The sequence below is a fragment of the Sphaeramia orbicularis genome, chromosome 24 (genome assembly GCF_902148855.1).
Source record: "Sphaeramia orbicularis chromosome 24, fSphaOr1.1, whole genome shotgun sequence".
Lineage (NCBI taxonomy): Eukaryota > Metazoa > Chordata > Actinopteri > Kurtiformes > Apogonidae > Sphaeramia > Sphaeramia orbicularis.
In genome coordinates, this window is record NC_043979.1 from 46,654,100 (window position 1) to 46,669,538 (window position 15,439).

Sequence of the window (15,439 nt, forward strand, 5' to 3'; positions counted from 1 at the left end):
AGGCCATGTCAAATGGTTCCTGTCAGTGTTTTTTCATATTATATGGAACGTTTTATTTGCATTTTACAGGTGTACATTTATAAAGTGTGGTATTTCTATTTACAAATATTTAAAAATGACCTTGAATTATCAAAACAGCATTTAAACTAGAGAAGCACTCGGAGAGCCCAGACCTCCACCAAGGCAGAAAACAGAGGTGATGAGTGGTTTTACTGTGGCTGTTTTAGGCTAAAAACACAGCGAAGCTAACAGAGCTAAGCTAACAGAGCTATAATGTAAACTCTTATCTGTTTAAACTGTGTTTTAGTTTGGCTTTACTATACTTTAGTCTAGTTTAATGATCTTTAAGTCTGGTTTAACCATCAGATAGTTTGGTTTTACAGTCTTTTAGACTTGTTTTAACAAATTGTAGTCTGTTTTAACAAATTTTAGTTTCATTACTGTCTTTTATACTAGTTTTACAAACTTTTAGTCTGTTTAAACCATCTTTCAGTTTGGTTTTACTATACTTTAGTCTAGTTGAACAGTATAAAAAACAGAAGTGATTTGTGGTTTTACTGTGGCTGTTTCAGTCTAAAAACAGAGCTAAGCTAACAGAGCTAAGCTAACAGAGCTCAGCTAACAGAGCTAAGCTAACAGGGCTAAGCTAACAGAGCTCTTATCTTGGCTCCATTTGTTGACCCATGGTTCAGACTAAACTGTGACAGTTCTGACCCTGTTTGTTGGATTCAAACAGATCTTTAGTTCAGCTACTGACGACACAAACCAACAGAAAACAGCTGATCAGTGTTTTTTTTCCGTGATCTAATAATTTTTTCTGAGTGTATAATGGGCCAAATTTCAAATGTCTACAAAAACATCAATTTTGTTTCATTTACTTTAAACTTGCCACACATATAGAGACAGTTGATATGACATCAGCACATGCATAGACATGATGACATCAGCTGGATCGACGCCAAAATAAGCTACAATATGTGCGAGGGGCGGGGCTTGTTGTGCCTGGAACCAGTTGTTTTAAGTTCTTCTCGCTTGATTTTTCAGTACAGCTGTTGGATTTCCTTCAGCTCTGAGCAATAAACGCTGATTACACCAGATGCAATAATCTATAAAATGGATCTGGTGGATTTCCATTCCCAGTGCCATGTTCTCTGGGAATCCTTATCTGCTCCTTCTGTGGCTTCGTTTTCATCCACTGTGTGTTTTGTGTCTGATGTTTGAGGGTATCGACTGTACATCAGAGGGCGGGACAGCTGATGGTGTGATTGATTTTATATCTGTACAGCACTTTGATTGAAAGCGCTTTGCAAATAAAAATTATTATTATTATTATTATTATTATTATTATTATTATTATTATTATTATCATATCAGGTGTGATTTTTAGTAACTGGCCTTGGTGTTGTGTGTGTGGGCGTGCGTTTGAGCGTGTGTTTGTAGCAAGATGATTTTGTTTATTCATTTATTTATTTATTTTGTATTTTTTAAACATTCTCAAAACAGTTCAGTATATGTTTTATTTTTCTGTAATATATTTTCAAACCATCGGTTGTTGGGTTCCACTTTTCACTTGTTGCTCGGGGGTAGTAATTAGTGAGACACACCTCCTCCTCCATGTGCACAGCTCTCTCTCTCTCTCTCTCTCTCTCTCTCTCTCTCCTGTGTGCTGGTGAGTCACGGTTCCACTTGATCGCCCTATAAACTAAGCTAGTGGTTTTTACAGTTAAGCTAGCTCTAAATGAGAGTTAAAAATACAAAAATAAACTTATAACAAGTAAAAATATGGTAGTGTAATGGTATTAAGGGTTGTTTTTATAGGGAGCCATATCAAGAGTTGTGTCATGAATCCATGCCTACGCTTCTGTGTTTAAAGGTTTGTCTGCACATGTTCTTTTCTTTGATTTATGAAATCATATATAAAACAGTACTGCACTTTTAATGCTGATTTTATTGTCATTATGTTGTTTTGTTTGCTTGAAAATTAAGTGTACTGACATTGTTTTGTACGTGTTTTATTTCATTTTTGGGATAAATGTTAAATCTTATAAAGTTATATTATAGTAGTAGTTGTTATATATTAATTATACACTTGAACATTATTATTATAGATACCTATTATTAATAGCACACCCTTACATATATTATTATAATAGAATAAGCCTTTTATAACCATGTACGTCTGAGTTGGAGCTGAGCAGCCTGTGTGCTGGGAGCCCTATCAGAGTTGTGTCACTAATGCATACCTCTGCTTCTGTGTTTAACCCTTTCATGCACAGTGGACACTCCAGTGGACAGTTATTCTTCAGCTGTTCTCTTATATATTCATTGATTTTGTTGTTTTAATTCCATATCAGCCGACACAGTGGACGCTCATGCACCGTCTCGTCGTAAAGGCCTAAACAACCCTGACTCCTTTTGCTATATTTGTGGTAGTTTCACCATTCCAAGTCAGAGGGCAAACATCAGTGCCTTTGTCAAACAAGCATATTTTGCATATTTTAAAGTAAAACTCGGTGATCAAGACAAGCCATGGGCCCCTCACAAAGTGTACAAGCAGTTGGCATTTGGTATCCCCATGGTTTGGCCAGAGCAAAAAGATTGCACAGACTGTTACTTTTGTTTAGTGAAAACATCAGGATTTAACAAGAAAAATAAAAGTAAAATAGAATATCCTAATCTACCGTCAGCTATAAGACCAATGCCTCATTCAGCTGAAACTCCAGTGCCAGTTTTCAAACAACTACCTCCTCTAGAAGATCTGAGTGATGTTGAAGAACGCAGTGACAGCAATGATGCAGATTTTGAAATTCACAAGGATTCACTTCGTAGGGGATTTGATATTTCATTGTATGTTAATATTTGTAAATTTTGATAAAACAAGCACATATCTGTTAAGTACAGTATTTTTCATATTTTTTAAGAAAACAGGGATCCTATAGTTCAAAAACTTGACGTGATAGAGAAAAACTGAGATCAGTTTTGGATTCCGCACCCAAAAATGAGTTAAAAACAGCTGTCAGACCGAACTCAACAAAAATTGTGTTCCCCGGTGTAATTCAGGCACGAAAGGGTTAAAGCAGGGCTGTCAAACTCATTTCAGTTCAGGGGCCAGATTCAGCCAAATTTGATCTGAAATGGGCCAAACCAGTAAAATAATAACATAATAATATATAAATAATGTCAACTCTGAACTTTTCTCTATGTTTTAGAGCGAAAAAAGTTAATTTACATTATGAAAAGGTTTACATCTACAAACTATCCTCTCAAAAGATGTGAATAACATGAACAAACTGAAAAAAAAGTATAATTTTAACAATATTATGCCTCAGTTTATAATTCACACATGTACATTGTCATACACAATCATAAGTGTTTGCTCCTGGAGGATTCTGTTGGGTTTCTGTAAATTGGCTTAAAATTTGATTTAATTTGATTTGATTTGATCTGTCTCTTCTTTATGTGAAGCGCTTTGTAACATGTTGTTTTAAAAATTGCTATATAAATAAAACTTTACTTACTCACATTATAACTTTACAGATCACAGTGGATCTACAAATACACACAAAATATTAAGTAACGGGCAGAATGGTGTTAAAATCGTACTTACTTCTCTTAAGACATTTCAGGTTATTCACATTTTTTGCAAAATTAGACTTTGTTTTTAGTGTAAATACATGAAAATATTTACATTTTCAAAGAGAAACATTTGAAGTTGTTTTTATATGTCATTATAGTGTTTGACTGCTCCTGCCCACTTGAGATTGAATTGGTCTGAATGTGGAACCTGAACTAAAAGGATTGTTCATATTTTAGTGTAATGTTCTCACAAATTCATCCCAAGGGTCGGACTGGATCCTTTGGCGGGCCCGATTTGGCCCCCGGGCCGCAGGTTTGACACCAGTGGGTTAAAGGCATTCAGAGCTGTGAGTGCTGCAGTCTTGTCCGGTGTCCTCATACTCGTACGGCGGTGACTGAATGAACCATGCTACGCGTCGGTGCGTGTACTCACGGCCAGCAGGCGGTTCTTGTCCTTCTCGGCGTTGCTGAGTGCGTTCTCCAGGGTCACTCTGTGTTTCTTGGCCACGTCCTCCAGAGCCCGGGCCTGGCTCTCCTTCATCTGACTGGCCTCCTCCTCGTAGCGGCCTCGGATGCTGCTCATGTCCTTCTCGTGGGACGATTTCTCTTCACGGAGCGCCTGACAAACAACGAAAAATAATTACACGCATGCACAAACACAAACACACACCAAGCCAAATATGCAGAGGGTTTCCAGAACACACACATCCAGAGCCTGGGCTGACATTCACACCATATGTTGGATTATTCCGCCTTAATGCCAGTGTTTACCCAGTGACAGCCAAGGACTCAATCACACCTTCTGGATCGAACATTTTCTGTCTCTGTTTCACCGTCTAATCTTATTCCTCCTGAATCTCTCAGATCCGACACTGAGCCCGTTTACATCAGAATCAGAATACTTTATTAATCCCAGAGGGAGAGTACTGAGTGTAACAGTCGCTGAATTTAAGTTGAACAAAAAGGAGCAGGAAAGAAACGATCAATAAAACAGAAAAGAGAAGAATATACAGGGTGGGGAAGCAAAATTTACAATGAACATGTAGTTGTTTTTTCTCAGCAGGCACTACGTCAACTGTTTTGAACCCAAACATATACTGATGTCATAATCATACCTAACACTATTATCCATACCTTTTCAGAAACTTTTGCCCATATGAGTAATCAGGAAAGCAAACGTCAAAGAGTGTGTGATTTGCTGAATGCACTCGTCACACCAAAGGAGATTTCAAAAACAGTTGGAGTGTCCATAAAGACTGTTTATAATGGAAAGAAGAGAATGACTATGAGCAAAACTATGACCAGAAAGTCTGGAAGTGGAGGAAGCAACAAAAAAACGTACCAGAGCTTTTATTAAAGCTCTCAAATCCAAAATCCTAAAGGATCCGACCAAATCCAGGAGAAAAATGGCAATTGAACTTGAGGTAGACAACAAGAGCGTTAGAAATGCAGAAAAATAGGATTTGAAGTTAAAATCTTACACAAGAACACCAGAACACTTGTTGACAACAGCAACAAATCCAACTTTAGCAATTTTTGGGAATCATGTTTATGTCCGCCTTCTAGCCCAGATCTAAACCCTCTGGATTCTGCTGTTTGGGACGTTTTAGAACATGCACCAATAGAACATCACACAGCAATGTCCACTTTCTTAAAGATACTATTAAAGAAGAATGGGAGAAGTTGTCACCCCAATATTTGAGGAACACTTGCACAAGTTTCAGGAAGCGTGTGAAGGCAGTTATTGAGAAAGAAGGAGGACACATAGAATAAAAACATTTTCTATTATGGACATTTTCTTGTGGCAAATAAATTCTCATGACTTTCAATAAACTAATTGGTCATACACTGTCTTTCAATCCCTGCCTCAAAATATTGTACATTTTGCTTCCCCACCCTGTATAAACATATATAAAGCTCGAAATCAGGGGTTTCAAACATGCGGCCCCGGACCCAAATGCGTCGCGCCAAAGGTTCCAATCCGGTCCGTGGGCTGAATTTGCAAAGTGCAAAGTCCATTCTGCAGGACAACTTTGGGACAGTCGTCGTTCTGTAAGAGTATGAAACTGTGGAACTCACTGCATCAGACATAAAATCCATGTCAGAGTTTAAGATGTTCACCACCAGAACCGAAAACTGGTTAAAGACAAAACACAACTGTTGTCATCTGTAAATGGTTGTAAACCTCTTGGTTGGTGACATGCTTGATTTTATTCTGTACATATATTTACACTTTTCTTTTCTTTTACACTGTTTTGCATTACACACCACTACAGAGTTGTCCCTTTTCATTTCATTGTACATATGTATAATGACAATAAAGGCATTCTATTCTATTCTATTCTATTCTATTCTATTCTATTCTATTCTATTCTAAATATTGTGTATATTGTGTGGGCGAGTGAGTGAATGAATGCATCATATATAAATGCAACACTGGATTATCGAATTGTATGATATGACAATTTTAAATGGTGTATATTTTAGATATAATATTTCTATGTATGGTATGATCCTTTTAAATGATGCATATTTTATATTTGTACTACAATGTTATAAAGGAGCCCAACCAGGGACTGGAGTTGAGAATTAGCACAAGCTATAAACTGTATATGCATCACATCAGCTGCAAACTTGTAACTATGTTTGACTGCATTATACCTGTCAGATAGATAGATAGATAGATAGATAGATAGATAGATAGATAGATAGATAGATAGATAGATAGATAGATAGATAGATAGATAGATAGCGGGAAAAAATGTTCGATTGATTAGCAAAGTGAACAAAATAAGAAACAAAGTGACCAAAAATGGACAAACATAAGCATCAAAATGAGTAAAGGCAAAAAATAAGCTAAATAAATAAATAAATAAATAATCAACCCACAGTCAAGGCTGTCGAACTCATTTTAGTTCAGGTTCCACATTCAGACCAATATGATCTACAGTCAAATAATAACATAAAAACCTGCAAAATGTACAAATCTTGGCAAAATAATTTTCACTTGTTCCATTGGCAGATTTTTTGCTTAATTCAAGATTTTTTTTTTTTTTTTTTTGCCTAATTCAAGATTTTGTTTGCTTAATTCAGGATTTTTTGCTTAATTCAAGCAAAAAAAAAAAAAAAAAAAAATCTGCCAATGGAACCAGTGAAAATTATCTTGCTCAGATTTCTTGAAATCAGATTTTCCAGATCTATTGTCTATAAATCAGTTCTTATATCTCACTGAAAAGTTCCTCTTTAGGTGATTCTGTCTGATCTTATTATATGATATCTGGACTAGAAATGAGAAAAACACACTTGGTAAGATTTAGATTTTTTCCAGTGTAAATAGGTCGGACCAGTAAACTAATACCATAATAACCTATAAATAATGACATCACCATTTTCTCTATGTTTTAGTGCAAAAAAGTTACATTAAATTCTGAAAATGTTTACATGCACAAACTATCTGTTCACAAAAAAGTGAATAATCTGAGAAACCTGAAATTTCTGAAGGAAAATACGTGCAATTTTAACAATATTCTGTCTCAGTTTATCAATATACACACAAAACATTCAGTAACAGGCAGAATATTGGCCAAATTTTAGATTGTTCATATTTCTTCAGGTTATTCACATTTTTTTGTAAAAGGATAGTTTGTAAATCTACACATTTTCATGTAATTTAACTTTTTTACAATAAAACAAAAAGGAAAATGTGTAGTTGTCATTGTTTATAGGTTATCATGATAGTATTTTACAGTATTTTACCCAGTTTTGATTCTGCCTTATTTTAAGTGTGATGACATATTTTGACTAGAAATGACCAAAATACACATAGTAAGATTTAGATTTTTCCAGTGTTTTGTCCAGTCTTTTAGACATTATAGAAATGAGAGGACACTGCCTGCATCAGTTACAGTTCAGTCACTGGTTCCAGCTGAAACATTATGAACCACTGCAGTACTTATCCATGGAAGGATCTGAATAATTTATTTGGTTAAATTCAGTGAATGTCTCCTGTAATTAAAACCAAAGGTGGTGCAGTGAAATACTACATGTGCAATATATAAATACATACCAAATATACATATTATATATGTATAGCGAACAGTGATGCACTATGTTGGCTGTTTTATATCTTATTTCTGTCATCTGCCGAGGGACTACAGATGAAAAGTAGTTATTTTTACTAATTCTGGTGTATTTTTTATACAGCTATGTTCATAAATGTGCACAGTCCCTATTAAATAATAATAATAATAATAATAATAATAATAATAATAATAATAATAATAATAATAATAATAATAATAATAATAATAATACATTACAGTTATATAGCGCTTTTATTGGACACTCAAAGACGCTTCAAGAACAAAAAAAGAAAAAGAGCAGAGAGAAATAAATAAATAAATAAATAATATGAAACATACATCCTTTTCAGATTTGTTCTAGTGAAATGTTTCCCATTTAGTTTGTCGAAGTTAAAACATCTTAGAGTCGACACCATCTGTTGCTGTTGATATTGGATTATTGATTCTAATCAGTGAGCGGGCTTTTCCTGATTCCAGATGGTTCTCGATGCTAATGGTGATGGTCAGATGTTCTCAGGAGGACAGTAGGTTAATTACTTGTACGCTACTTAGCGCTTTGCTCCTTTTCGGGTAAGTAAATTGATGAGCAGTTTAAAGTTCGCTTGATTAGGATGAGAAGGAATCTGCAGGAAACAACAACAACACTGCAAATATTCATACACTATGTGGACAAAAGTATGTGGACACGAAGAATTCAGGAGTTTCTTTTCTAACAAAACAATAATGACTAATGTCAGAATATAGTTTTATATTGGGATAAAATAGAAACTATAGTTAGTTTGGTTTAAATTGTTAACTTTGCTTCCAAAAGGCCTCAGAGATGGTTTTTACCTTCATTTCTCTCAATATTGCTTTTTTTTTTTTTTTTTTAATCCATGACTATGAATTTAAATGTTCTACCTCCACTAAACTTTAAGGAAATATTGATGTTTTTGTTGACGTTCTCATGAACAGGAAGGACATCTTACAGCTGTAGACATGATGCTCATTATGATGCTCTTCATTTTTGTTAATTTTTGTGTTTATTTTGTTCATTTTTGGTGCTTATTTTTATTATTTTGATGCTTATTTTTTATTTTGATGCTTATTTTGTTCATTTAGATGCTTATTTTTTATTTTAATGCTTATTTTGTTCATTTTTTTGTGCTTTTTTGTTCTTTTTGATGCCTGTGTTATTAACTTTTATTCATTTTGTTGCTTATTCTGTTCATTTTTGTGATTTGTTTTTGCTAACCATCTACTTTCTTCACATCTCCCATTAAACTTTAAAGTAATATTAATGTTTATATCTGAAATCCTCATGAACAGTACATTTTACAGCTGTAGACATGATGTGTCTCAATATTTATGTCCACATAGTTTAGAAACATCAATATTTCCTTAAAGTTTAATGGGAGATTTTTCTTCCTCAGTGAGATGTGAAGAAAGTACATGATTAGTTGGGATACAAAAGTATTGTTTACAGTCAGAGTAGGAAGAACAGTTTAGAAATTTAGAGGAAGAACATTTAAAATCATTGTCATGGATAAAAATGTGTAAAAACAAAAACAGCATAAGCGACAAAATTAATGAACAGGAATCAAAAAGAAGACAAAAATGACCAAAATAAGCATCACACTGAACAAAAATTAAGAAAAGAGTGTCATAATGAGCAAAATACACACACACAAAAAAGAAAATTAATGGTTAATTATTGTCGAAAATGATCATTTACAGTCAGAGCATGAAAAATATTTTAGAAATTTAGAGGAAGAACATTTAAAATCATAGTCACGGGTAAAAAAAAAAAAAAGAAAATAACTGAGATATGAGAATTTAAGTCAAAATCCATCTCTGACTCAGTTTAGAAGCAAATATAACAATTTAAACCAAACTAACCAGTGCAATGATATTTATCCCAATATAAAACTATAATATGACTTTTTTGTTCATTTTGATGCTTATTTTTTTATTTTGATGCTTATTTTGTTCATTTTTTCTGCTTTTTTGTTCTTTTTAATACTTGTGTTATTCATTTTTACTCATTTGTTGCTTACACATATAGTCATTTTGGAAACAAAGATAACAATTCAAACCAAACGAACCAATGCAATGATATTTATCCCAATACAAAACTATAATATGACTTTTTTGTTCATTTTGACGCTTGATTTTTTTTTTTATTTTGATGCTTATTTTGTTCATTTTCTGTGCTTTTTTTGTTCTTTTTGATACTTGTGTTATTCATTTTTATTCATTTGTTGCTTACACATATAGTCATTTTGGAAACAAAGATAACAGTTTAAACCAGTGCAATGATATTTATCCCAATATAAAGCTATAATATGACATTAGTCCTTATTGTTTTGTTAGAGAAGAAACACTTGAGTTCAGTGTGTCCACATACTTTTGTCCACATAGTGCTGGAGGGGACAGACAGCGGTCCTGCTGATTCCACTTCCCTGTAGTTTCTGTTGTTTCTCAGACAGATGAGCTGACAGGAGGCAGCGGTGCATGGCGTTTGTCATTGGAGCGCCGGTGGAAGTGTATAAATCAAGGCTGAGGTGGGAGCCGACGGGGAGAAAGTGGAGACAAAAGTTAATTTGGTTTGGGATTAATCAGGATTGAAGCTGACCCTTTGTCCGCCTCCAAAACAGACACACGGGAACATCTGCTTCTGTTAAACGTGTCTGAAGAAAACTGATGGAAAGGACCTGTTTGAGGAACGGGGTTTATTTGGTACAGAGCAGCACAGCCAACAACCTGGAGGGGGCGGGGCCTGAAGTGGCTCATTTGCATTTAAAGGGCCAGCGCTCAAAACCACCCTTCTGGTGTCATTACTCAGAAATAGAGGAAAGTTTGGAGTTGACATTTATATATTATTAAATTATAATTTTACTGGTTCGGCCCACTTCAGATCAGATTTAGGTGAATGTGGCCCCTGAATGAAAATGAGTTTGACAGCCCTGATCTGCAGTAAAATAACAGCATAATAACCTACACAAAATAATGACTCTGCATTTTCTTCTCCGGTTTGATGTGAAACAATAATATAACTCTATGTCTATAAATAATGACAACTTCCAATTTTTGTCTTTGTTTTAGACCGAACCATTTTAACTTTGTTTTATCGTTCCTTTATTGAGTCTGTTTTCTCTTTCTGTCTGGTGCCGTGGTTCGGTCAGACGTCAGTTGCATAGAAACTCACTAAATCAAACAGTCAGATGGTCCAGTCGCCTGATTGGTGAGTCCCAGTCTTGTCCCGCCTCCCTGTCCACTAAACAGGTCCAGAGGATGGATGCATCAGTTCTTAACAATGACTCCCATCCTTTACCAGGTGAATTCCAGCTCCTTTCCTCTGGACGGAGGTTCTTAGTTCCAGGTGCAGGACACAGCGTTTAGAAAAACAGCTTTGTTCCTGTCGCCGTCACTGAGCTCAAGAAGAAATAGTGACATTATTCCATTTCTTTGCTCTATTTATTATTATTGTGACTTCAAATTTTTAAATTCTTAAATTGTTTAATTTTATGTTCTTATCCTGGTTTTTATCCCAGACTGTTTTTTATCTTTTCTGGGTTTTTTTGTGTTTTATCGTAGCTTGTTTTTATTTATTTGATCTTATTTATTTTATTCTTTTCCTTATCCATGCTGCTATACCGATGAATGGTGGAACACTGAGCACTTTTTGTCCTGTCTTTTAGTCCTGTCTGTAAGCGTGATCAAGTGCCTGTCTTGCATGTTTAATGTATGTGTTGTTGTAATGCCAAGGCAATCACCTAGACTGCAAAACAAATCTACCTACGGGTATAAATGAAGTAACCTTGACCTTGAAAAATAACATTAAATTATGAAAATATTTACATTTACAAACTATCCTGTCACAGTAAAATGTGAATAACCTGAACAAATATGAACAACCTGAAATGTCTAAAGAAAATTAAGCACAATTTGAACCTGGAGGGGGCGGGGCCTGAAGTGTCTCATGTGCATTTAAAGGGCTAGCGCTCCAAACCACCTTTCTGGTGTCATTCCTCAGAAATAGGGTTGAAGATGGACCTGTGGAGTTGAATGAAGAGTTCAGACCCAAGCAGAGCATTTACAGTTCATGGAGACTAGGGCTGATCGATCTGATTGATTTTGGATCGATTTCTTTTTAATTTTGCATAATCAATTAAGGGTGGATGAGATCAATTTTTCAGAGCAGGACTGCGAGTAAATGACCCGGAAACCGCTGATGTGGAAGCGTGGCCGGCTCGGGGCGTCTTGGTCGTGCTCACGTCGGTTCTGCTGCAGGAGCAACGCAGAGGAAGGGTGTGGAAAACCCTCCACAGGAGGTCCTCCTGGCCTCAAACTCAAACATGGAGGAACCAGCCAGCGGAGGCGGGTCACAGAAGCCAGTCGTTCTAGAAATATTAACTTGGATCACCTGTGGCTGAGGGCGGAGTTAGAGGAATAGTAAAGTGGAAATCAGGAAGCTCCGCCCACCCTCCCCCTCCAGTGAGTTTCTTGTACCAAGGGCCCAACATGAGTCTGTTTCAGGGGCCAGACTGGTGTCAGTGCCCCAGGGTGAAAATAATTACACTGGTCAACAACAAATGTATTGTTTCAGTTTTTTGAGCTGATTTAGGATCATTTTGGTGCTGAATCCAAAAATCACATCAATTTTGCTCAATCAGGTCAACTTTCTGAACTCTGCTACATACTGGCTTTTTAACATTTTTGCTTACATTTATGGGCATTTTCACATCATATGATACAAAATTCTTTCACATTTCTTGCAAGAAACGAGTTCTGAAGATTTTACTTTTGCCAATTTATGATTAATGTTTTTTTTAATATTACAGGTGAATGAAATGGCTTCGATTAGAAGATCTTGCAAAAATAAGCCTGATGTATTCTGCTCCATCTGCGGTGAATACACCATTGTACCTAACAGGAATCCTGTTAGAAAATGATTTTTTTTCTCTTAAAACCTATTTTGGGTGAGAACTATATAAAAAAATCAACTGATAAAGTCACAAAAATGTAATCAGTTTTGTGAGAAGATCAAATTTTTCAAAATCAAATTAGCAAAAAAACCTGACCTGACTGGGAAAAACAGATGTCATTTTTGGATTTAGCGGTGCAAAATGGTCCTAACTCAGCTGAAAAAACCTAGACAACTTGCAAAAAACATTTTTTTGTAACCCAGTGTAATAATAATGGATTAGATTTTATATAGTTCTTTTCTAGACACCCAAAGCGCTTTACATTATTGATCCATTCTTCATTCACTCTCACATTCTCCCTCTGGTGGTGGTAAACTACATCTGTATCCACAGCTGCCCTGGGGGGGGGGGGCAGACTGACAGAAGCGTGGCTGCTTCCGACCACCACCAAACATTCATACACCAGTGTGAGTGGCACCGGAGGCAGGGAGGGTGAAGTGTCTTGCCCAAGAACACAATGGACTGACTAGGATGGAGTGGGATTCGAACCTCCAACTCTTTGGTTATTGGACGACCCACTCTACCACCTGAACCATGGCCACCCCTGGTAGTAATGTGCCTTAAGGCTGGAAGCAGCAGGTATAAAACAGAATAAAGATGAGACAGAAGTCCGCTCTGAGCCACTGGAGAAACATGGACATGTTCGTGTCCTGTTCATCATTCAAAGGTGCAGGAGACTTTCTTGACACATTTTTCCTCACATCTGTCCATCCTCAGTCATATCCTCAGTATCACAAATCTGTTGGTCTGTCTGTCATTCCTCAGCTGAATCTCTTGCATTACAATGAACAGTTTCTTAGTGCCATCCACCAGAAACAAAACCATGTGTTTACATTCAGAGCTGGGAGGGAACTCGGGCATCTTCGGAATTTTTTGTCGCGACATGCATTGTGGGAAACAGAGGTTAGCGCAGCCGCCTGCAGCAGCAAAATCTGAGAAACTTTGGGTGAACAAACTAAAATCCGAACAAATCTGAGCGCTGTCATTAAAAAACTGACCGTATCAGACGTCCTGTATCACAGCGTCAGTGCCAGTCAGTGTGGGAACGTGGGTGGATTGTGTTAGTGTGCAATAATTGCTCATTATCAAGGGCTTTAATCTGGAACTGGACCAAGAAACGTCCATCAAAGCGGACAGACGGAGCGTCACTGCTGCGCTGACATATGGTCAAACAAACCTGAGGGGAAACGTCTCCACGGCGCCACGTAAACAAGCAAACCAGAACATCCCAGGAGGTTAATTTAGACGATTACAAAGAAAGGACAAAAAAGAAAAAGGGGACAGCTAAATTAAACACTGTCGAAGGAAAAGTGCTGAAATAGACCATTAAAAAAAAAAAAAACAGCCTCCTATTATTTGTTAATGAAATGACTTGTCCTTCACTGAGTCTGGGGCCCAACATTATCTGAAGTGTTCCCCTGTTTTCGCTAAAGTTGCCAATTTAAAGAAAAGAAATAAGTTTATCTACAACCACAGTTTAAAAAAAAAAAAAATCACAGTTTTAATGTGATTCTTTCTTCTCGTTACAATGGTTGGTTTTCTATTGTTAACAGCGTAACAGTGTTCAGTCACTGTGTGTTCAGCACAAATCCAATGGTGTCAAATACATGGTCCGTGGCCCAAAAACTGGACCGACTAAGGGTCAAATGTGGACAGTCAGCGGGGTCCTTTTAGTTCAGGTTCCACATTCAGACCCATTCGATCTCAAGTAGGTCACACCAGCAAAATACTGTCATAACAGTATCATTATAATAATTTTCATCTTTGTTTTAGAGAAAAAAAAAGCGTAAAATGACATGTTCCACATACAGACAAATATTGTCTATATCAGGGGGGTCAAACTCATTTTAGTTCAGGGGCCAAATTCAGTCCAATATGATCTCCAGTGGGTCGGACCAGTAAAAGAATACCAGTGAAAAAAGTCAAATTCACCCTTTCATGTATACTGGTCACTACAGTGGACAGCTATTCAAATCTGTTCTCTTTCATTGACTTTATTGTTTTAGTTCCATATCATCCAACACAGCGGACGCTTATGCACCATCCCAAACACTGACATTCAGACCATTACTGTAACTTTGCTGTTCTTGATAAACCTGATCGGCATCAACATGTTTGAGTGAAAATCAATTCCTTGTTATTGTTATTAGACTGTAATTAACAGTTTTTTAAACAAAAGTTTTTTTTTTTCCATATTATCTCCATAAAGTGAGTAATAACTAATATTATAGTATGTTAAAATGTGACAAACATCAGATTAGCAGCATTAAAAAAAATGTATTTCATAGCTTTCACACAGTATATCAGAAAAAAAATAAACACATGGTGTCCAGCTGAGTGGATATTTTTTGCAATTCCATGAAAATAGGTTCATAAAAAAATTTCAATTGCAGTGTTTTTTTCACGCCTAAACAGAGATAAAAACACTCAGGATAAAATCTTGATTAAGGTTCCCATAAGTCATGCATGAAATGGTTAATTTGTGATAATGTTTACATCTACAAAAATCTGAATAACATGAACAACTGGAAACGTCTTTAGAAAAACAACTGCAATTTTAACCATATTCTGCCTCAGATTATCAGTTTATCCTTTACACATGTGCATTACAACTTACATTACAATTATAAATGCACCAAACATTTACTAACAGGCAGAATCATAGTAAAATGACATTTATTTATCTTATGACATTTCAGGTTATTCACATTTTTTGTAAAACAACAGTTTTTTAACAAACATTTTCATGTAATTTTACTTTTTTACACTAAAACGAAGAGAAAATGGGCTGTTTTCATTATTTATAGGTTTAAT

General features: G+C 35.9%; 1 protein-coding gene across 1 annotated transcript in view; it reads right to left on the reverse strand.

The window, feature by feature from the left end:
• fam184ab (family with sequence similarity 184 member Ab) overlaps positions 1-15,439 on the reverse strand; it is a 219,361-nt gene that overhangs the window by 162,563 nt on the left and 41,359 nt on the right. Inside the window, exon 8 of the mRNA XM_030128825.1 lies at positions 4,010-4,195. Within this exon, the coding sequence (XP_029984685.1) occupies positions 4,010-4,195 (186 nt within the window). The remainder of the gene's footprint in view (positions 1-4,009; positions 4,196-15,439) is intronic.